The 22,504-nt window shown below is 41.6% G+C and overlaps 1 protein-coding gene across 2 annotated transcripts in view; it reads left to right on the forward strand.

Moving 5' to 3' along the window:
• CEP192 (centrosomal protein 192) overlaps nucleotides 1-22,504 on the forward strand; it is a 317,843-nt gene that overhangs the window by 164,636 nt on the left and 130,703 nt on the right. For both annotated transcript variants that reach the window (XM_089671050.1, XM_089671051.1), the window contains exons 19-23: nucleotides 8,301-9,237; nucleotides 11,895-12,021; nucleotides 12,136-12,292; nucleotides 12,861-13,629; nucleotides 13,742-13,890. In XM_089671050.1, coding sequence (XP_089527176.1) covers nucleotides 8,301-9,237; nucleotides 11,895-12,021; nucleotides 12,136-12,292; nucleotides 12,861-13,629; nucleotides 13,742-13,890 — 2,139 coding nt within the window. The remainder of the gene's footprint in view (nucleotides 1-8,300; nucleotides 9,238-11,894; nucleotides 12,022-12,135; nucleotides 12,293-12,860; nucleotides 13,630-13,741; nucleotides 13,891-22,504) is intronic.

A 22,504-nucleotide genomic window follows, 5' to 3' on the forward strand; every position in this document is an offset into this window, starting at 1 on the left:
TTATTTCTTATTACTTTATTTTTCCCCTCTTAAAACATTACCCCCTTCCCCCCCCCCCCCCCACTCTGCATTTTCATTATTATTTATCCAAAGCAAGCGTATCCTACCCATCTATCCATTCTATGACTTTCTACTTTTCACTTTCTCACATTTGTTACAAAGTTTTCCCATTTTTTTCCCATTTCGCGGAATATACCTCCAACTTATCTTCCTGTATATAATATGACTTCTCCATCTTCCTAGTCCAATTTACTCTTTCTATCCACTCCTCCTCTTTCGGTATTTCTTTTTTCTTCCAATACTTAGGGATCAGGCTTTTTGCCGCGTTCAAATAGTACCCTAAACCTAATTTCTTATATTTGCTAACTGATAGCTCTGAACTGTGTAACAGGCACATCCCTGGATCTAACCCGATGTTCATTTCAATGATGGTCTCTATTAAATGTACTATTGTTTTCCAAAATATTTGGATTTTTGGACATTCCCACCAAATATGATACACTGTCCCCACTTCCCCACATTCTCGCCAGCACCACTGTGATTTCTCCTCTTATCTTACATTCTACACTCGGAACAATGTGCCATCTTGTCAAACATTTATAGTTTGTTTCTACATCCCTCAAACTTACATTTCCGTGAACTAATCTGTTTATTTTTTTCTATTTTTCTTCATCTAATACCACCCCCATATCTCTTTCCCATTTCACTATGTGCATTGGTTTAGTGTTTGTGTCTAAATCTGTGAGGATTCTATATATTTTAGCGCTTCCGTGTTTCCTATCACCCCGTGCATCCAACAACCTTTCAAACAAATTCCAATCCTTTTTCATTCTCAGATCATTTGAAATCTATATAAAATTTTTGGTACAATTATCATTTTTACCAGGTTTATACGTCCTAACCATGATGAAAATCCTCTTTCTAAAGTTTTTAATTACCCCTTAACTTCATTTAATAATGAAATATAGTTTAGTTTATACAAGTTCTTATACGCCGCGCTAAGCCTTACTCCCAAATATTTTATATCTCTTTCTTTCCAAATGAAGGGAAATTCTTTTTGTATTTTTTCTTTTTCGCTTTTTGGGATATTTAGGTTTAAGATCTCAGTTTTTGTTGGGTTGATTTTTAAATTTGATAGTTCCCCATATTCCTTCAGCAGTTTCATTAGATTTGGGAGTGTTATCCCGGGATTCCCCACATAAAACAGCAGATCATCAGCAAAAGCCGCCACTTTATGTTCTACGTCTCCTATCTGAATTCCCCTTATATCTCCATTCTTCCTTATTGTTGACAGAAGAGGCTCTAGTGACATAACATATAATAAGGGAGACAGAGGGCAACCCTGCCTTGTTCCATTTGACATCCCGATGGGCTGTTTTTTCCCCATTTACTATTACCACTGCGGAGGGCTTACTGTACAGCTTTCCAATCCATTCCCTCATTCTAATTCCAATTCCCAGGGCTTCTAAGGTATCCATCATGAAGCCCCAGTCTACTCTATCAAAGGCCTTTTCAGCGTCAATTGAAAGGGCCACCGCCGGTATCTCCCCTTTTCTACTTTTCTGTATCAGCATCAGGGATCTCAACCCATTGTCCCTGCCCTCCCTTCCTGGGACAAAGCCCACCTGATCTCCATGTATCCATTCAGGCATAAGCTCTTTCAACCTATTCGCCAAGACCTTTGCATATAACATAGTGTCTAAATTCAACAATGAAATTGGCCTGTAACTCGAACACTGCGAGGCATCTTTCCCTTCTTTATGTAACAGTACCATATGAGCCTGTGAAGATTCTGCCCTCATGTCCATCTCTCCTCCCAGGGCATTCATATATTTTTCCAATTTGGGAATCAATATTTCACTAAATTTTTTATAGTACCCTGCTGTGTAGCCATCCGGTCCTGGGCTTTTCCCCGTCTCCATACTTTTTACTGCTACTTTTATCTCTTCTTGTGTGATTTCTGCTTCAAGGGAATTTAGTTGGTCTTCTTTTAGTTTCGGTAGTCCCGCATTTTTTAAATATATCTTCCTTTTTTCCCTATTTTCCTTTTCCGTATTATTTACTACATCGTATGGGTTGATATTATACAACTTCCTGTAATAATCCACAAACACCTTTGCGATCTCCTTATTTGAGTGGACCAATTCTCCCTTGGGGCTTTTTATTTTATCTATATAGTTCCTTTTTTTTTTTTTCCCTTAAGGTTCTCATTAGATATTTTCCTGGCCTATCTCCCCATTTATAATTCTCACTTAGCACTTTGATGGAAGAGGAGAGAAGGAGAGTTTATAACTGAGTCTCCAACTCCTCTTTCTTTTTTATTATCTTCTGCTTAATTTCTTTTACCATGCTATTTTTGTGTATCTGTTCAAGCTCAGATATATCCTTTAAGAACCCACTATTTTTTTCTCTCCTTTCTCTTTTCTTTTTTGCCCCAATAGCAATCAGGATTCCTCTTATATATGTCTTATGAGACTCCCATACTGTTGCCCTGGACACATCCTCTGTCTCATTCTCTCTAAAGAATCTCTCAATTTCTTTCCCAATCCTCTGTGCAATATCCTTGTCCATGAGAAGTGCTTCATTCAGCCTCCATCCTACCCCATCTCTTTTCCTCCTTCCCCATCCCATCCTCAATACAACAGGGGCATGGTCTGAAAGCGTCATTACTCCTATATCTGCTTTAACCATTGACTCTATAAATTGATGTTCTATCAATATATAGTCCAGCCTTGAATACGTCTCGTGTGCATTTGAAAAGAATGTGTAGTCTCTATCCTTCATATGCAAGATTCTCCATGAGTCTACCAATTGACACTCGTGGATCACCTTCTTTAATAGTCTCAGAGATCTACTCCCCTCTCGCTGCACATAAGAAGTTGTATCTTTTTGTGGATCCATGCAGAAATTAAAATCTCCCGCCAATATCAAACAACCCTCTTTAAAATCCATCAGTTTTTTTAACACACCCTTCAAGTACGTCTCTGGTTTCTTATTTGGACAATATATATTAGCTACTGTGCACTCCACCTCTTGTATTTTACCCTTCAAGAACAAATATCTCCCCTCTGGGTCCACTTTTCTATCCTCCAATTCAAATCTTACATTTTTTCTGAACCCTATTGCCACCCCTTTAGCTCTCCTAATCGGGGAATCTGCATAATACCATGTTGGGTAATCTCTGGATTTTAATTTAACCTTAGAATCTATCTCAAGATGTGTCTCCTGCAAAAAAAACCACTGAAACTGCTTGATGATGTAGTTCCTTAAATAACCTAAATCTCTTCCCAGGACAATTCAACCCCTTTACATTATAAGTGATGACTTGTAATTCTTCCATCCTTTTTTATATCCTTCTTTTTCCTTTCCAACCGGGGATCGCATAACTACCCTCCTTCTCTTTTCCCTTGCTTTAATACCTCTCTCAATCCTACAGAGTATTACCCTTATCAATTTTCCTCCCCCCTCGCCTCCCCCACCCCCCCTCCTTTCCAGCCCCATCCCTCCCCCCCTCCCACTCCCCGTCCCTGCCCTCTCAACCCCCCCCTTCCCCTTCCCCCCTCCCCCCTCCATACCACTAGGCATCTAATATACCTATTAATCATTTGTGGGCCTAAGAACCACTGTTGATTATTCTTTGGGGTTGAACTCTGCCCATGGGCAGCTCCTCCTCCTTCGCCCTCCTCCCCAGCTCTTCCCATCCGTTATATCATTTCTTTCTTTACTATTAACATTCCGCGATTTCCCCCCTAGGGAAGATCTCGGAAAAGTCTCTATTTAGACAGTAATTAATTCTACTTTCTCCCTCTAACAGTCTGCCAGTCCTCTTGTCTTGCCTCTCCTCCTTTATTTTCTTCTTCCCATCCAGGAATCTCCATCCTTTGCAACTCAAGTTTTTCACAAACATCTCTCATATCTTCTGGGAATCTCAGGTAGGCTGTTATCCCATTTTTCCATCCAATCTGGCAAATTGGGTTTCCCCATCTATAAAACACTTTCTTTTTTCTCATCTGCTCTGTCAGTGGTTTCAAAATTCTTTTTCTCCACAAGGTTTCTGGTGTAAGGTCTGCAAAGATCTGAATGTCCATTTCGCCATATTTAATCATTGTTTTCCCTTTAATCTTCCTCCAGATCTCTTCTCCATCCCCATATCTGTGGAGTTGAACAATTACATCTCTCGGTTTTTCCTTCCCACCATTTTGATATTTTTTCCCTCTTCTCCAAACACCATCTGTTTTAATCACCTCTGACGCAGCTCTGTTCAATGTGAAAGTTAAGATTTTACATATTTCTTTTTGTAATGTTTCCCCTAGTCTCTGGGATTCCTCTCAGCCTTAGGTTGTTCTTCCTATCCCTATTTTCTTGTACTTCCAGTTTATACAGTAACTTCTCTTGAGTTTTCTCCATACTCTTTACTTTTTCCTCCAATTGAGATATGTTCTGGGCCTAATACTTAACTTTTTCCTCCATTTCCTCCACTCTTGTCAGCACCTGCCCCAAGTCCTTCCGGATAGTTGCCATTTCATTCTTTATTATCTTTTCTAAGGCCTCAAACATTTCTGCCATCTCTTTTTTATTTGGTGCTTGTAGGTCACTTTCCATTTCTCTCCTCTCCACCATTTCCGATATCTGCTGGTTAGTGATATCCAAGCCCAATGATAATCTAGGGCTTTTTTCCAGGCTGATGTCCCCCTCTCTTTTTCCATTTGTACTTTGTGACCTTTCTGGGGTTATATTTCCCTGCGATGTATATTTTTTAATTGTTCCTGATTGGGACCCTTTAAGCCCGCTTCCTTTTAGTGCTCTTATTCTTCATGCCTTCTATAGGGCTCTTTTATTTTTCCATATGATATTAAATAATACAATTCTATAGTAGGGTCCCCTTTTTGCCTGGTAGATTATTCTCTAGTTTTCCTGCTTCAGTTGCTAAATTAATCTCTTTCCAAAAACCCCGGGAATCCCCTCCTCTCTCTTCTCCTTTGTTCTTTTTATGTTGTATCATAAACAATAAACCATACGAGGGAAATAATAAATCATAATTTCATGAATTCATTTTCAGCAGCCTCCACTCACCCAGCTCACCCCTCCTTCTCCTCGGTGTGATTCCAGCTTGCTGGCTTCAATTCCAAAAGGCTTGCTTGGGGATTCCACAGGGTCATTTTCTTTAACTTTTTTTTTCCCCCTCTTATATCTTCTCCCCTAGGGGTGTCCGTGGTTCCTGGATCAGTAGGGGCATCCGACTTTTCTCCGGTGCAGGTACAGCTAGGGGGGTACTCGGATAAGCCGCCTTGTCTCTCCCTGCTTCTTGTGAGACGCCGGCCGGCTTCCTCCTTTCCCAATGCTCCTTTGCGGCTGACCACATGGTCACGCCGCTCTCCAGTGACCTCGGCAACCCGGCTTCCCGGCTCTCTCACTTGCCGCGATCCGGGTCGCCGGGCAGACCAGCCCGCACCAGCAGCTCCTCTCTCTCTCCACTCCGGGACTCCGCTCTGCCGCCGAGGTCCCCACTCTCCAGGTACCTCTTCAGCCGCTCATGCCTCTTCTTGGATGGGGTTGCTGGGGAGGGTTTAGGCGGGGGAGTCCTGTTGGAGAGCTCCTATCTCATGCTCTCCGCCGCCGCCATGTTCAGGCTCCTCCCTCTCATCTGCACAGGCCTGTGTTATGACAGTTTTATACAGACGATTATCTCAATCATTATAGTGTTATAGCTGATAACGCTGAGTTTCCTCTTTCTCTGTATAAAAAAGAGGTGGTGGCAGTGTGAAGGGTTAATTGCATAATTAACCTGACCCAGTAACAATCGCCCAGGCTGCCGGTACATCGATTGTGGTCTGTTAGCTGGAAAATCATTGTGCAGGGTGCAGCTGGGTGTGGCATTGTTACGCACGTCACATCGCGGTTTTAGATCGGCTAGTCCATCAGTCAAGAGTTTGGTGAGAAGGTCTGGGGTCTGATGCTGCGATCGTGGGATCGTGATGCCATGAACTTCAAATGAGGAGAGGGACAGAGAGGGAGGTGAATGAAGTACCTGAAAAGTACTTTGAGGGGATAGGAGGATTCCTACACCACCTCCTTTCTGTCCACTAGGCCTGGGAGAGTGAGTCCAGAGGAGACCACCATGGGAAAGGGCAGCAGGAGAGGGAGAGTCAGGAAGCCAGGTTTCTGTATTTGCAAGCAAGTTAAAGGAGTTTGTAATAAAAAGGTCATGGACAGAGGTGAGTTTGTTACAGACAGAGCTGGCATTCCAGAGGGCACAGGAAAAGGGGAGGCTGGTTCTAGGAAGAGGAAGAATAGTAACTAGATTGTGTGGATTGCGGCTGCTGTTAGAGGATAGGGGTGTCGGGTGTGTTGATCAAAGGAAAAAGATGACGGCCCAGGATTTGGGGAAATGTCTGCAGATGTTAGGAGAAGCAGTAGGGTGAGGGAGGTAATATGGGAATATGGAGGAACAGGTTCCAGTGTCCTGGAGGTTTTGTTAGTGTGTGGGTTCAGAATTATCAGTTGATGAGTACAGTAATAAGGCGAAGAAAGGAGTGAGAGTGATCTATATATAAACTTTGGGGTGGAGAAGAGGGGTGAAGGAGAGAGCGTTTGAAGAGAGAGGACACAACTGTGAGCAGGAGTAGGGAGTGCATGTTACAGAGTGGTGAGCTGAGGAAGCAGACTGGATAAGAGCTGGATGGGTAAACAGGTCACCTGTAGTCTGATTAGTATTTTGAAGTTGTCTGCTGTTGTTTCTCGCTTTGTGCATTTGCTGAAGTGCAGAGCCGAAGTGTAATACTTAATCCATGATTAATACTGTATCCATGATGATAGCTGCCAATGCTGCCCCTGGCTGTGCCTCCGCTAAGGAAGGCCTAAATTTATACTGAGTTGGGTGGGGGAACACCATTTAATCAATTAGGAATGCTTAGCAGACGCACATGGCTAGCAGGGCAAACTTCTCACACCAAAGGAGGACTACAAGAGAGCAGGAGGGCAGAGTTGTAAAGATTAGGATCAGCTCATAAATTTGGGTTAGACAATAGCAAAATAAACAACACAGTAATATGGACCAGAGTTAAAGATTTTGGAAGCAGTAAGAATGACCAATAAGAACATTGATAGTTATGAATCGGCTTCAGTTAGAGGTGGATTTTAAGCAGTATAGATTACACATATAGCAGTGCAGGGTGATTTCACACTCGTACATGGCATGGGCGATATTACCGATGGATATTGCTCGCAGACAATTACCTTATAGCAGTGCAGGGTGAATTAGCATTCATACATGGCATGGGCGATATTACAGATAGATATTGCTCGGAGACAATTACCTGTGATGGGATAGAGAAGAGTTATTCAGATAATGCAGAGCCATAGTGTAATACTTAATCCATGATTAATACTTTATCCATGATGATAGTTGCCAATGCTACCCCTGGCTGTGTTGCCCCTGGCAAGAATCAAAGCGTCCATTCAAGAATTTGGAGTTATGAGCAATGTCTGTTGTTACATCATTGGACCCCCCTTCTTAGTGATCATCCTGTCCAAATCATTGGACAATGCTACAGTTGTGGCTTGCGTCATTCATCAGGGGGAACCGGAGAGACTACGGTTTGGCATTATTTTCATGAATTTCTGTCATGAACATTACGGGTGTGGAAAATTGACAGGCAGATTTTCTCTGCTGACTATGCCTGAACTTGGGGGGTAATGGCCTGTTCTTTCAAAGGAACCTTTTCATAGGGGGCCTTGGATAACATTTTTATGCAGCACGCCAGTCACTTTGGTGAGATGGGTTTTATGCATTTTCAGTGTTGTCCTGTAAGAATCCGAATTAGGTCTTACATAGTTGATGCTGTTTTGAGTCCAATAGCTTCCTTTTTACCCATAGTGGTTCCTGCCTTTCACCTTAATGAGGAGCATTAAAGCCTTCGGTTTCTTATCAAGTTGTGCACAGCTTACGGTAAGTGCAAATGTCATGTGTGTGGCCATAGTTTTTTCATACTGCTTTACAGCTGAAGCATGGCTACAGCATCAGTTCCTTAAGTGGGCTACATCATAACCCATGGTTTCTGAATAGAATTTCTCATTGAAATTTTACAGCAAGTATATAAATCCATTTTTCATAAGCAGAGATTAGTAGTTTCTGTACTTCAGTACGGGATTTCTTTTTCACTCAAGCCCATGGCTGTCATATAAAGTAAGTTTAAATTAAAATCTTCACAGTACACAGCAGGTTGAAAGTAGGTAACATTTGTTTTGGTAAAATAACACTTTGTGTATTTTTCTTTTTGTGTTTTTTTTTGTTTTTTCAGCCCCAACAGATTACCAAAGAGGTGTCTCCAGAGCTAAGATCTAACCAAATCTCTGATGTCACATTTCTGAATATAAGTACAATTGCTTCAGCCATTGCAAATGCCTCGTGCAGTGCAGACCCTGCGGAGTTGGCGGCTATGATACTAGCACTGTCAAATAAAAATAAAGGAAGTGTACCTCTTGATGCTTCTGTATGTAATGAAACTCTTAGTAGGTATTTCCAAACTACCCTACAGAACTCAAATTCAGAAAGGATTTTTGATATGGAAAAGTACTTAAAAGCCACAGTTAATTGCCAAGACACTCAAAGTGAAAGTTTTGATCATTCCGTTAAGGATTTTACTTGGGATTTGTCTCTGGGACATAAGCAATCTCTTAAAGATTCTACTGGAAATATGGCTAATATTACAGATGTTCAAAAGAAACCGGAAAATTCAAAATCTCTTCAAGTAGGTTGTGTTAAACCTTTGCCTGTAGGAGCAACTTTTAATGGCACCATTTTAAAGCACAGTGTTCCTCATGGAAACCACAAAAATGATTTCCAATCACGTGTTCGAACTAGCTTGTCAAATTCTGTTGAAGTGTCTGATTCAAAACTGCCTGCCAACCAAGCCTCCAACAGATCTAGACTCTGCGACAGTAAAGTAAACACACAATCTGCTACTTTTATACCAATTACCAGGCAATCTGATCAAGTAGATTATAAATTTAAGACAGTCAGTCAGCCATCTGCCAGTAATTCAGACCAAAGAGAATGTGGATCATTAAAGTCTTGTCTTCAGGACCGTACAAGATCTAACTCTCCAAGAAAATCCCATTTCCACATGTCAAACAATCCACCAGGTTTTAAGGAATCCTATGGTGTTCGTGGGGAAGCTTCCCAAAAACATGTTTGTTTTCAGACATCACCCAGTGGAAGACATGAGAAATTTAATGGTAAGATGTTTAAACAAATATTTTCCCCTGTTCATCCTTCACAAGAGCACATACAAGTGGTTCCACCCACCCAAAACAGAAAACATGGGGCCCAAATAAAAAAACAGCTACTGGAGTGCCTCAGTTTTCTCTTTGCCTAGAAGAAACACAGTTTTAAACTATTACCTTGTATTTTCGGTCATTAATTTAGTTGCAGACACATTATATCCCCTCAACTGATGTCCCTAACAGAGGATATTCTTCTGTTTGCAGAAGATCACTTCCTTCAGTGGTTCACCTGAACGTGACATTAACAACTTCTGTTTTTTCTAAGCAGGAAGTTGTTGAAACAGAATAGCAATTGAATCACCAAGCTTTTCACTGGAAGATGGGGTACACTGAACAGTCTGGTTTGCTTTTGAAGCAAACACAACTAAGCAATTTCTACTCTCAAGTAGAGAAAACGGCAGCTCAGCCATGAATATTCCAGTTGGGCTATGCCCCCCAAAAATAGTTCCACCATAAAGTAAGTTTTTATTTCTCACTTATCCTTTCATTTGCTGTCCTGGCAGATGATTAGGGAAAACATTGCATTTTCCAAGATTTCACAAGGAAGCACGTTATTCTCTAATTTTGAGTGTTTTTTAAATTATTACTGAGGCTTTCCAGTAGCTAGTGCTTTTTTATTTGGGTGTGAGCCTTGTATTTCCTTTTTTTTTTTTAGTCAGCCGAAACACTCTTTATGTTCTGTACTGGAAGGTTCTGGGAAACGAAGTTAGCAGGAAACAAAGTTCATGTCGGGGCTGTGATGCTATCATTAAAGTGTTTGTTCACCTTAACCAAAAAACTGCCTATGCAGATAAGAGCCGCCTGTAGGTAAAACAAACCATGCAGCTTTAACTTAAGCTTTGTGCTGGACTTTTCCTTTTGCATTTTTCATATATATATATATATATATATATATATATATATATATATATATATATATATAATCTCATACATACATACATACACAGTATCTCACAGAAGTACGTACACCCCTCACATTTTTGTAAATATTTTATTGTATCTTTTCATGTGACCACACAGAAGAAATTACACTTTGCTACAATGTAAAGTAGTGAGTGTACAGCTTGTATAACAGTGTAAGTTTGCTGTCCCCTCAAAATAACTCTGCACACAGTCATTAATGTCTAAACCTCTGTTAACAAAAGTGAGTACACCCCTAAGTGAAAATGTCCAAATTGGTCCCAATTAGCCATTTTCCCTCCTCTGCGTCATGTGACTCAGTGTTACATGGTCGCAGGTGTAGTAAATGTTGGTGTTATCACTCTCACTCTCTCATACTGGTCACTGGAAGTTCAACATGGCACCTCATGGCAAAGAACTCTGAGGATCCGAAAAAAAAAACTGTTGCTGTACATAAAGATGGCCTAGGCTATAAGAAGATTGCCAAGACCCTCAAACTGAGCTGCAGCACAGTGGCCAAGACCATACAGCGGTTTAGCAGAACTGGTTCCACTCAGAGCAGGCCTCGCCATGGTCAACCAAAGAAGTTGAATGCTTGTGCTCAGCGTCATATCCAGGGGTTGTCTTTGGGAAATAGACATTTGAGTGCTGCCAGCATTGCTGCAGAGGTTGACGGGGTGGGGGGGTCAGCTTGTCAGTGCTCAGACCATACGCCACACACTGCATCAAATTGGTCTGCATGGCTGTCGTCCCAGAAGGAAGCCTCTTCTAAAGATGATGCAAACAGTTTGCTGAAGACAAGCAGACTAAGGACATGGATTACTGAAACCATGTCCTGTGGTCTGATGAGACCATGATAAACTTATTTGGTTCAGATGGTGTCAAGCATTTGTGGCGGCAACCAGGTAAGGAGTACAAAGACAAGTGGGTGTTGCCTACAATCAAGCATAGTGGTGGGAGTGTCATGGTCTGGGGATGCATGAGTGCTGCCGGCACTGGGGAGCTACAGTTCATTGAGGGAAACATGAATGCCAACATGTACTGTGACATATTGAAGCAGAGCATGCTTCCCTCCCTTTGGAGACTGGGCCGCAGGGCAGTATTCCAACATGACCACCCCAAACACACCTCCAAGACGGCCACTGCCTTGCTAAAGAAGCTGAGGGTAAAGGTGGTGTACTGGCCAAGCATGTCTCCAGACCTAAACCTTATTGAGCATCTGTGGGGTATAATCAAACAGAAGGTGGAGGAGCGCAAGGTCTCTAACATCCACCAGCTCCGTGATGTCGTCATGGAGGAGTGGAAGAGGACTCCAGTGACAACCTGTGAAGCTCTGGTGAACTCCATGCCCAAGAGGGTTAAGGCAGTGTTGGAAAATAATGGTGGTCACACAAAATATTGACTTTGGGCCCAAGTTGGACATTTTCACTTAGGGGTGTACTCACTTTTGTTGTCAGCAGTTTAGACATTAATGGCTGTGTGTTGAGTTATTTTGAGGGGACAGCAAATTTACACTGTTATACAAGCTGTGTACACACTACTGTACATTGTAGAAAAGTGTCATTTCTTCAGTGTTGTCAAATGAAAAGATATAATAAAATATGTACAAAAATGTGAGGGGTGTACTCACTTCTGTGAGATACTATAGATAGAGAGGCCAGATTTATTTTTTCTTTTATTATGATTTATCTGTGTTTTTGTGTTGGCAGAGAATAAAACTGTTGCAGAATATGTTGCCCACACAGTGGAAGAAGAACAGTACAGTTTTAGACCATCTACTTCCCCTTTGATTCACTCCTCTCCTAGCCAGGATTCACTGAAGATACCTGAAAAGGGGTGGGTAACTTTGTGTGTGTGTGATACAGTAGAGTGTACTGTCTGGAGTTCTGTAGCTTTATGCATGTAATTCTGTAAAATCTACCATTGGTATTTTTTTTCCCCTCATACTAGTGATTCTCCACAAAGGCAAACTTCTATGCAGAAATTGTCTCATGCTCCATCTCCTGAGTCGTCATGCCTCAGTCCTAGTTTAAGTAGACTGACCTATATATCTGCCACAGAGAATACATTGCAGAATTTAAGTATTCAAAGTCCTGAAAAGAAAAAGGTAAGAAGTGACTGGTATCTGTGCTCTACTTATGACACTGGTGTGCAAGAGGTTGCTTACTACAAAATACTGAGAGATGCACTTTAGTGTTGGCACCATTACTGCATGATTATCATTCATTAAGAAATAACTAGAAGACAGATATACTCATGACATTAGGAAATTTAGGATATGTTTTTGTTTTTTCATTTTCTGCACCCATGTCCAATATTCTAATTTATCAAGCCTGTCGGGTAAAGGAGCTATCTGTTTATGTATATCTTGGACTGGAAACAATTGAATAGTCTATCATCATTTCTGATTTTACCAGTTGATATAACTTTTCAGAACTGATTTAAAATGTTATAAGTGAAACTGCTTTAGAGATACAGAATTGAAACGGCTTCTTGTGGTTATCAATCTCTGATGTCCGAAATGCAGTGTGTGCACTTCAACCTTGCATTGCCTCTCACTTAATTTCCTGTGTTAAAAAACACTTTTTTGTTTTATCTTGTTTGTGTATCCTGTGGACATGATTTAAAGCTGCTTAATTTCACTGAAATGTTTTTGTTTTTTTTGCTTTATTTAGAATAATAATACGATTGAGCTGAGCACAACTATAGTGAGAGCCAGTCCTACACCTTCAGAAATGCAGCTTGCATGCAATGACAATTTATCTTGGGAAGATCACAAAAGTCAGATGACCAACAATCATGCCAAACTGAGTAAAAGTCCATCTGCATTCAGAACTGTAACAGCCAATGGCATTGGAAGTAAAGCTGGAGACCCTAAACAATTGGATCCAATGTCTTTATGTAGCAAAGACCATAACACTTTCTCATGGCAAGAACATGGCCCAAAATCAAGTCAAATATTACCTTCTGCAGTTGTGCCTCAGTCAGATGTGCTGGAAAAGTACACTGCAATGCCGACCCTTACTGGTAATCAATGTGTGTGTGCTCCTGGCTTCAAACAAATTGTACCAGAAAGTGATTTACAGAAACTTCCATCTTCCGTATCTTCCTTGTTTTCTGGACAAATTCTATCCAACGCTGCATTTACACAACAATATTTAAAAAATGTAAATCCATTGGCTGTTTTTTCTGGGGGAAACCCTGGTCTCTATGGAGCTTCCACTGGATACCCCAACTGTAATTTTCCCACCCAAAATATACAAAACGCAGTTACTGGAGTTCCTTTGAGTGCAAATATTGCTCAAGGATTACTAGCCACTTTGCCAATGAGTAGTCATACTACAGCCAATCAGAATATTGACCATCATATCCATTTACTTGAAAGCCAGTCTGGATCAGATGGAATTTCACAATGGGCATCCTCAAGAATATCGTCTGGATTTGGTAAGTATATACACAGTAATTTCTAAGTAGTTTTAGTATTAGTTGAAGTTATAAAAATGTTTGTTTGTGTATATATAATATATACAGTCATTTTTTTTATTATACATTCAAGGGCAAGTTTTGATCCCTGAAGAGGTTACTTTTCCCACTGCTTGTTGCGTTGGAATTGCATCTCAAACATCACTGAATATATTTAATCCAAATGAGAGATGGATGCAGGTTAATATTGGAATACTCAGCATTGCAATAAATGGAGAAAAAGTAAGTGATGCTTAATACAGTTAAAAACCATTTCTAAATTCTCAAAAATCTTTTAGCTGTCTATTAATGAAGTGTTTCTCAGAACATTTCTTTGCCATGATGTGTAAACTTATCAAGGCCTGAGATCTGAGTTAGAGACTTGGTGGTGTGACGGGCACGGTGCCCAACCCCTGCGCTTCTCTCTAACTTGTGACCGAGGTCCAGCCAATCTCACACTGCGCTGTCATTTGCGTAACAATGCCACTCTCAGCTGCGCCCTGTACAAATATTTTCCAGCTCGCGGGACCACAGTCTGTGCCAGCAGCCTGAGAGTGTTTGTCACTGGATTAATTACCCTATTAAACCTTCAAACTCCAGACTGCCTCCAGATAGCTTTGGGACTATCAACCCTTCACAATGTTGGCAAGAACTAATGTGAACAATAAACATCTGTAACACACACGGTCAGCAGAGACAGGTATATTCAGAGGATTATTATATACAGTAGCGCTCTTCAAGAGACAGGGATTATTTAGTTTGCATTAAAAGCCTTAGAGATAATTTTAACACTTTTCAATATAGGATTTATTAATGTCGGGTTTTCTATTTTCTGTGGCACGTACAGTAATACCAAGATATTGGAATACTCAAGTTCTTCCCTCTATTAACCCCTTTACGCTGGCCACACACAAATGTGCGGCCTCCCGGCATCTGGGCCTAGACGCCGAGCGGCCGCACATTTGCGTTCATGTAAAAAAAAACACATGTGCTGAGAGTGCGCGCTCCCAACACACATGTCCGGTACTCACCGAAAAGTCCCGGCCTGCTCTTTTGATCAGGACCTTTCCCGATCATGTGACCGCCGTGACGATGCGTCACGGCGGTCACATCATCCCTAAAATCACGCCACGCCTCCCAGCGTCTGAAACTCTTAAAGGGCCGGGGGCGCCGGCGGGAAGGGGTTAAGAAGTGGATATATGAAATAAGTAGAATAAAAAGATTGGAAGAACTGACAGCAACTATACATGAATGTTATCATAAGTATCTGTTGGTTTGGTCCCCTTGGTTTCAGTTTATGAACTCTGATATTTTTAGATCTTTTATAGAATAGATAACAGGTTGATATTTCAAACTAAATTTTATAAAATTATTTTTATTATGATTAAAGGAGATGCTCTATGACAGCGGTCTCCAAACTGTGGCCCGGGGGCCAGATGCGGCCCCTTGCTTGCTTTTATCTGGCCCTTGGGGCACTATTTTTATCCACTGATACCAACAATGGGGCATAATTCCACACACCAACGCTGACACCAATGAAGGGGCAGAGATGATCCCAATGACACCAACAATGGGACCCAATGATAACAACAATGAGGTACTATTCCTTCCAATGACACCAACAATGAAGCCCAATGCACTAACAATGGTGTGCTTTTCCTTCCTCTGACACCAAAGATGTGGCATTGTTTATTCATCAGGACCTTTTCTACTCCCAATGCCCACAGTCTGGCTCCCCCTTAAGTCGGATGGACAGTAAACTGGCCCTTTGTTTATAAAGTTTGGAGACCCCTGCTCTATGAGGTGCTGTGGTTATTTGTGGAGTGGAATTTTTTTTTTTTTTCTTGGTTTCTGTATTTTTCTTTGTTTATGAAATATTTATAGTCTAAGTGTGAACTGCAATTAGTATTCTTTTATTTTCTACTATGTACGAGGTAAAAAAAAGTGCTTATAGCTGTAGTATTTTGATGCTTTTAAAAAAAAAATGAAATTCTGAAATTTTAAAAGAATTTTGTCTATCTTCTTGTTAGACTTTGGAAAATGATGATAAAGATTAATAAAAAAGGGGGGGGGGTCATTAATGAAAAGGTCAAATGGTGCAATTAAAATATTTATGGAAAGGGATGTTACAAAGAAATAAAGAGAACAATAAAGCAACAGAGAAATAAAATAAAGGAGTTAAGAAGATGGAATACTTGCAAAGTCCTTGGTTTTAGCAGAGTCCAGTTGTCCAAGCAAAAAACATTGCCGTGACTTTCTTGGGTGTTCCTTTGTTGATGGTAAAATGAGAGCTCCCTCTTAAGTCCTGTCAGTCCCTTTTTCTGTGATATCAAAGGGGCATGGAACGAGAACAACTGACCAATCATCCGGTTTATAGGATGGGTGCTAGGAGGTCACTAAATTTATGACCAAGTCCCAACTACAGTTTTTCATACTAATAATTTCCAGTATGTTCAGGTGGTATTCTAGCAACTTGCAGATTAATATTTTGAATTGTATTTTGAACCCAGGGATACCAAACACAGCGTACGTTTGTCACCCTGGAGGCAGGAGACTGCTTTCTCCCCTTTCATATGTGCTTACATAGTCATGTATGACCTTGTATTTTTTCTGTATGATATTCCTCATTCAAATATATACCTAATAATATTAATGTGTCCTGTTCCTGTTGAATTCTATGAATTGTATGTGGAATTGTTGCGCTGTGGAATAGACGTTTTATGGCACACTCTGTATTTCTAGAGCCTTAATGGCCTTACACGTCATGGGTGACGGCTTGACGGAGTTAGTGTTTTACGTTCGGAAAGTGTTTTTCGTGGTTCCTGAAAACAGATATCCTGCCAAGACTAATTAGCTGTTTACAGTTCTGGTCAGGTCTGGACACTGCATGTATTTGGGTTTTAATTAAGATAAGAGGTTCTTTTGAAGCTCGTTAAAAGTTGCAGCCACAAATTCCATAGTTTGCAAAGGGAGGGGGAGTAGGAACACTGCTCATAAGACCTTCACAAGATGGCTGTTGTGTACAGGTTCCATGTCCGTATTGCTCACGATCGTTACAGGCGGCTTTCACTGCGGATTTATGTAAGGAGAGCAAAACCTTGCCACTGCAAGGGAATATGTCTTCCACCCTGACGTTTGGCTTTAATGAAGACTTATTACATTTTATTATGGTGACAAACTGGCAGCAGGTTCAAGGACAACATGTAGTTCCTATGCTAAAACTAGAAATGTGCCCATACTAAGTATGGTGTACACATATCATGAGAAAATACAGCTTGCCATTGCTGGCCTTCTAAAAATGCTAGTTGCATGGTTGTGTCTGGCTTCAAAACATAAAGCCAGTCTCTATGATGTGTGTCTGTTCTAAGTATTAAACCCAGTGCATAACGGTGAGGTAAACTGGCAGCCTATGTATTTATGATAATGTTCCCGTTGCATTAAAAACACTACATATAAAGGAATCCTGTACTTGGAGAAAAATGCAGATTACCATACCTGATCACATTCCAAATAAGCCAGCTACCTCTGAAACATTGCTACACATGGGAACTAGTATGTTTAGAAATATGTATTATTTTACTGGACACAGGCAGCATATTCATACACCGTGGACTTGTACTTCAGTGATTGGACTGTCATGCTTTTTCCCATACCTCAGTCATTGAACGATAGCGAGCTTTTGAGGATATGACTTGCAGAAGAAAGAAGGGGTATGTGATTTCCATTTGTTTGGTAAGGTAGACTTGGTGGCCAGGAAATAACTGAAAAAGGCCTCTTTTGGCTGAATCTACACTGCCTGGTAATATAGATAGGGTGATATGATGTAAGCAGGGTATGGGTACACCTGCTATGCATAGACACAAAAAAAAACGGTGGACCAAAATGTAGTCAGACATGGACATTCCCACCATATCTGAAGTAATGTCCCCCTGTCACCATGGTATCTCTAGCAGATGTTTGAGATATGGGGGAAGATAGCATCAAGTCTAACAAAATGTCTACAGCAACCTACTCTAGAGCTTGTAATTCCAGTCCTGGATGCGACTCGCTATAGTCATACTGTGTTGCAAAGGAAACCTTCAATATATCTTCCTCTAAAGGAGTTTGGGACATCTTCTAACTGAAGGCAACATCTTTTTTTGTTTTCGAGAATGGCAAGGGATTAGAACATCTGAGATATATTTTTTTTTATTGCTCTGTGTCCTTTTTAGGGCGATTGACTTTCTATTTCTCGTATGGCTGTTTTCATGAAAAGTGGTGAAAGAAAATTCCAAAATTAATATTTGTAATCAGTGCAGCAGTAAAGGAACATGGTGTAAAACTAAATCCCTGCAAGACTTCACCCTCTACAGATCTGCCCATCGCAAATATAACTCCGGCATCCACACTGCTAAACATACATACTCCACCACTCTCATCCAAACCCTCTCATCCGATCCTTGTCAACTCTTTTCTGTACTTATTTCCTTACTTCACCCTCCACTGCCTCTACCCTCTAACCTACTGCCCAGGAGACTGACAGTCATTTCAAGAACAAGATCGACACAATTCGTGATGAGATTTCCCAGTATCAAACTTTCTCCTCCAACATACCAGGTCCAACACCACACAATGTACTCGTCTCCTTCCACGGTTACCACCAAGGAAGTTGCCAAACTCCTTTTCGAGGCCCACCTCACCACCTGTTCACCGAAGCCTGTCCCCTCACAATTACAGTCTCCTTCATGCTCTATCCTAAACTCTCTAACCCACATGTCATGCCTTCAGCATATGCTTATGTCATGTTAGTTTTTTATTATGCTATGGAATGTAAGGTATATTGTAATATTGCCATCTAGTGGCTATTTTGTATAATTACAGTTTTATAGCTTATTTTCTGTAGTTACACATATTGTTGCTTAAAAGCCATCGTAGTTTTCCCATCATCCTATGGTCTTCACCATGAGGTCTTAGAGACATTTCCTAGCAGCCATCTTACAGCTCCTCCAGAGGACTCCACACTTATTCAGCTGCAGTTCTGTCATCAGCCTATCGAAAACATCGCTGGTATGTTTAAAACCATTTCCTTAGACAAGTGTGTCAGGACCGTATATTTTGTATATTGTATACACTGATTGTCATTTCTTTCATTTGCAGTTTTATCTGAACTCCCCTACAATAAAAGTTGGAAAGAGGACCTAGCGCCTGCATCAATGAGTTGTTAAGGGAGGAGAGTTAGCTGTCTGTCTAATGTATACCTCAGTCACCTGTAATGAGGGCAGAACACCACATCTTCAACCTCTCCCTCTCCACTGACACCTTTCCCTCCCTGCGCAAACACCGGTTACCCCCTACTCCTCCCCAGAAAACTCCACACCCTTGGTCTTCATGACTCTGCTCTTTTTTTGGTTCTCTTACCTATTTAAGTGCACATACAACACCATTTCTTCCTCTCCTTCTGTTGGTGAACCCCAAGGCTCCGTCCTTGGGCCCCTTTTATTCTCCCTCTATACCGCCTCCCTGGGCCAATTGATAACATCCCATGGCTACCAATACCACCTCTACACTGAAGACACCCAGATCTATCTCTCTACTTTCCAGCTTACCCCCTTGATCCCCTCACGTATCACAAATCTAGTGGCATTTTTTGCTGGCTGATAGCTAAAAAGAGTGGGAAATTTGAGTGTAGAGTGAAAGTTTTTTACTTTTGATTGCTGGTGCTTGTAGTTGTTTTATTTTCTACTTTGGGTCTTGCTAAAAGCTTTTACTTTTTTAAATCACTTTTTCTGTCACTTTTTTAAATTGCATTTTTTTTTCTTCCTTTCCGTGTCTTCCTTCAGTCTGCTAATTAAGGGGAGGGGTTAATTGTTCACAGGTGATACAGGTCCTATATAACTTGCTGTAGAGCTCACTCTGAGCTTGCTTGTATTTTGCTTGCTGGACCTTTGACCAAGTGGACATTTGATAAGTGGAGTTAAAAACCAGAGTTGGAAACAGGAGATTATAACAGGAGTCTACTAACCTGTAAGTGACAACTGATATTTCCTATTAATATGGTAACTGGGATAATGTGCGCTAGCAAGGTGAAAGGTTTTGTGCAGTGTGCCGTAAGTATGCAGCAATGGAGCAGGAGCTTCAGGATGGATACCGCTGTGACAGATGTGAGCGGGTTGCCCTTCTGGAAACTCGAGTTAGAGATCTGGAGGAGCAAGTTGCAACACTGGGCAGAACCGACAACCTTGAAAGGGGTCTTCTTCTCTCTGAGCAGGTAACTAATGGGATTGATGTGGAGGGCAGAGGGGCTAATCAGGATTAATCAGGTAGGAAGATGGGTTTCTGTAACGAGAGGGAGTGGTAGGGGCTCACAGAAAAGGAAGGCTGGCCCTGGGTTTGTGCACGCAAACAGATTTGCCAAGTTGGGTGAAGTTGTGGGAGTGGCAAGCTCAGGGGTGGCAGCCCTGGATGTCACTGCTATCCCTAACAGCCAGGAGGGCAGACCATCTGGGAGGAGTGGTGAGGGTAGTGCAGGAATGCCTAGGCAGCTGGTGGTAGTAGGGGATTCTATAATCAGAAGGACTGATAGAATATTTTTTCGCCAGGATCGCCTCAACCAAATGGTTTGCTTTTTCCCTGGTGCCAGGGACTGGGTTGATAAATTACTGGGAGGGGCAGGGCATGACCCAGCTGTCTTGGTCCATGTTGGAACCAATGGCAGAATTCACAGAAGGTGGAAGATCCTTAAAAATCTATTTAAATTTAAAAAGTATTTGAACTAGGATCAAGGGGGAGGGAGAATTGGATTATAATAGGGTAGACAGAGCAGACAGAGGTCAGTAGTTATTGGTGGGTGGAATGGGGAAAGATGGGGGGAGGGCTATGGCAGATAAGAAGGTTCCCATGTTACAAGCAACCAGTGGAATTGGTACCATTTGTATGAATATTAAAAATATGCAAAATATGTGTGAACAAGGTGTCAATGAGATAAAGTGTTTGTTCACCAATGCCAGTCATCTGCCAAGCAACATAGGTGAGTCGGAAGTTTTGGTGCATGAAGAAAACTATGATTTAATTCATATTGCTGAATCTTGGCTTCATTCTTCACGTGACTGGGCCATTAATATTCCTGGCTATGTTCTCTTTTGGAGAGACATGGTAAATAGGAAAGGTGGTGGTGTCTGTCTCTATGTAAGAAGTGATCTCAGAGCGAGTGTGAAAGAGGACCTAGTTGATGGTGAGTGTGTTGAGGCTGAAGCATTATGGGTGGAACTGCACATTGGGGTGCGTACTACAAAGGTAATCATTGGAGTTTTATATGCCTCCCAGTGTTAATGAGGAGGTGGAGACTCAGCTCCTTGCACAAATTGCAAGGGCTGGGACAGTGATAATAATGGGGGATTTTAACTACCCAGAAATTGACTGGAGTACTGGTACTGAAGGAAAAGTTAAAGGGCAAAAATGTTTAAACCTACTACAGGACAATTTTGTGGTACAGTTCATAGAGGCCCCAACTAGGAATGATGCTCTGCTGGACCTGGTAATCTCAAACCAGGCGGAGTTTATTATGAATGTCCATATAAAAGAACATTTGGGTAGCAGTGACCATGATATAATTTCATTTATTGTTAGCTGTAAAGCGCAAGCGCATATGGGAAAAATAAAAAAGCTCTATTTTAAGAGCTAATTTTTCAAGGCTGAGAGGTGTTCTCCAAGACTTGGGCGGGAATCTTGGCATCAATGAATACAACACAGAAATGGGAGTTCTTCAAAAAGATTGTATGTGAACACGCTGCAAAATATATTCCTATGGGCAACAAGTTTAAGAGGCAAAAAATCAAACCTATGTGGCTTACGGCCAAAGTTAAAAAAGCTATAGATCATAAAAGAGCTTTTATTAAATATAAAAATGAAGGAACGCTGTCATCGTTTAAACATTACAAAGAATATAACAGAATATGCAAAAAGGAAATAAAGGCCGCAAATACTGAAAACAAATGACAGATTGCAAAAGATAGCAGGACCAACCCCCAAAAATTATTCAAATATATTAATAGTAAAAAGGTCCGGTCCGAGCATGTAGGCCCTTTACAAAATAATCTAGAGTGGGTGACTGGGGACAAAGAGAAGGCAAATTTATTTAAATACCTTCTTCAGCTCTGTGTATACAAAGGAGCATGGGGGAGCTCTTGTCCACAATGGGTATGGTATTGACACAGCTCCAGATGATCCATATTGGCTCACAATTGATATGATCCAAAAATATTTAGATCGAATAAAGGTGAATAAAGCACATGGACCAGATGGCATGCACCCACTGGTCCTTTAAAGAATTGAGCTCTGTGATTTCATAGTCATTGTTTCTAATTTTTAGGGACTCTTTAATGACTGGCATAGTACCACTGGATTTGTCAGGCTCCGCCCAACGGGATCTCTAGTAGTCCACAGCACGGGGTTTCCCAGGACGCGGAGTCTAAGTCCCAGTCTGCCTTTTCACCAGGGCCCCTGATGGTGGGGATGGACTTGGTGCAAGACTGGAACCAGGTCGCGCCCCTGGGCATCCCTGGCGGTGGCAGAGGGGTCCCGCTGAGGGTATGTGCCCGGGATGAGCCTGCTGTGAAGGGGATGACAGGAGTAAGCGGAGAGTGGTCGGGGTCACAAGCCAGGTTCAGCAGGTAGCGGGTAGCGCGGTACCGAGGGTCAGGCAGAAGGATGGTCAGGGACGAGCCGGGGTCAGAGCAGGAGAGGGTCAACATAAGTCAGAACAGGCAGAGTTTGGCAACAAGGAAGCGTACTTGCAGGATCAGGAACAAGACCTTGCGGCAACCTGGAGATGCACAGGGCAGCTTTAAATAGAGCGCCCTGTTCTCCCATTGGTGCGGCC

This window comes from Staurois parvus, unplaced genomic scaffold (genome assembly GCF_062004578.1).
Source record: "Staurois parvus isolate SC_StPar_1 unplaced genomic scaffold, SC_StPar_1.0 ptg000097l, whole genome shotgun sequence".
NCBI lineage: Eukaryota > Metazoa > Chordata > Amphibia > Anura > Ranidae > Staurois > Staurois parvus.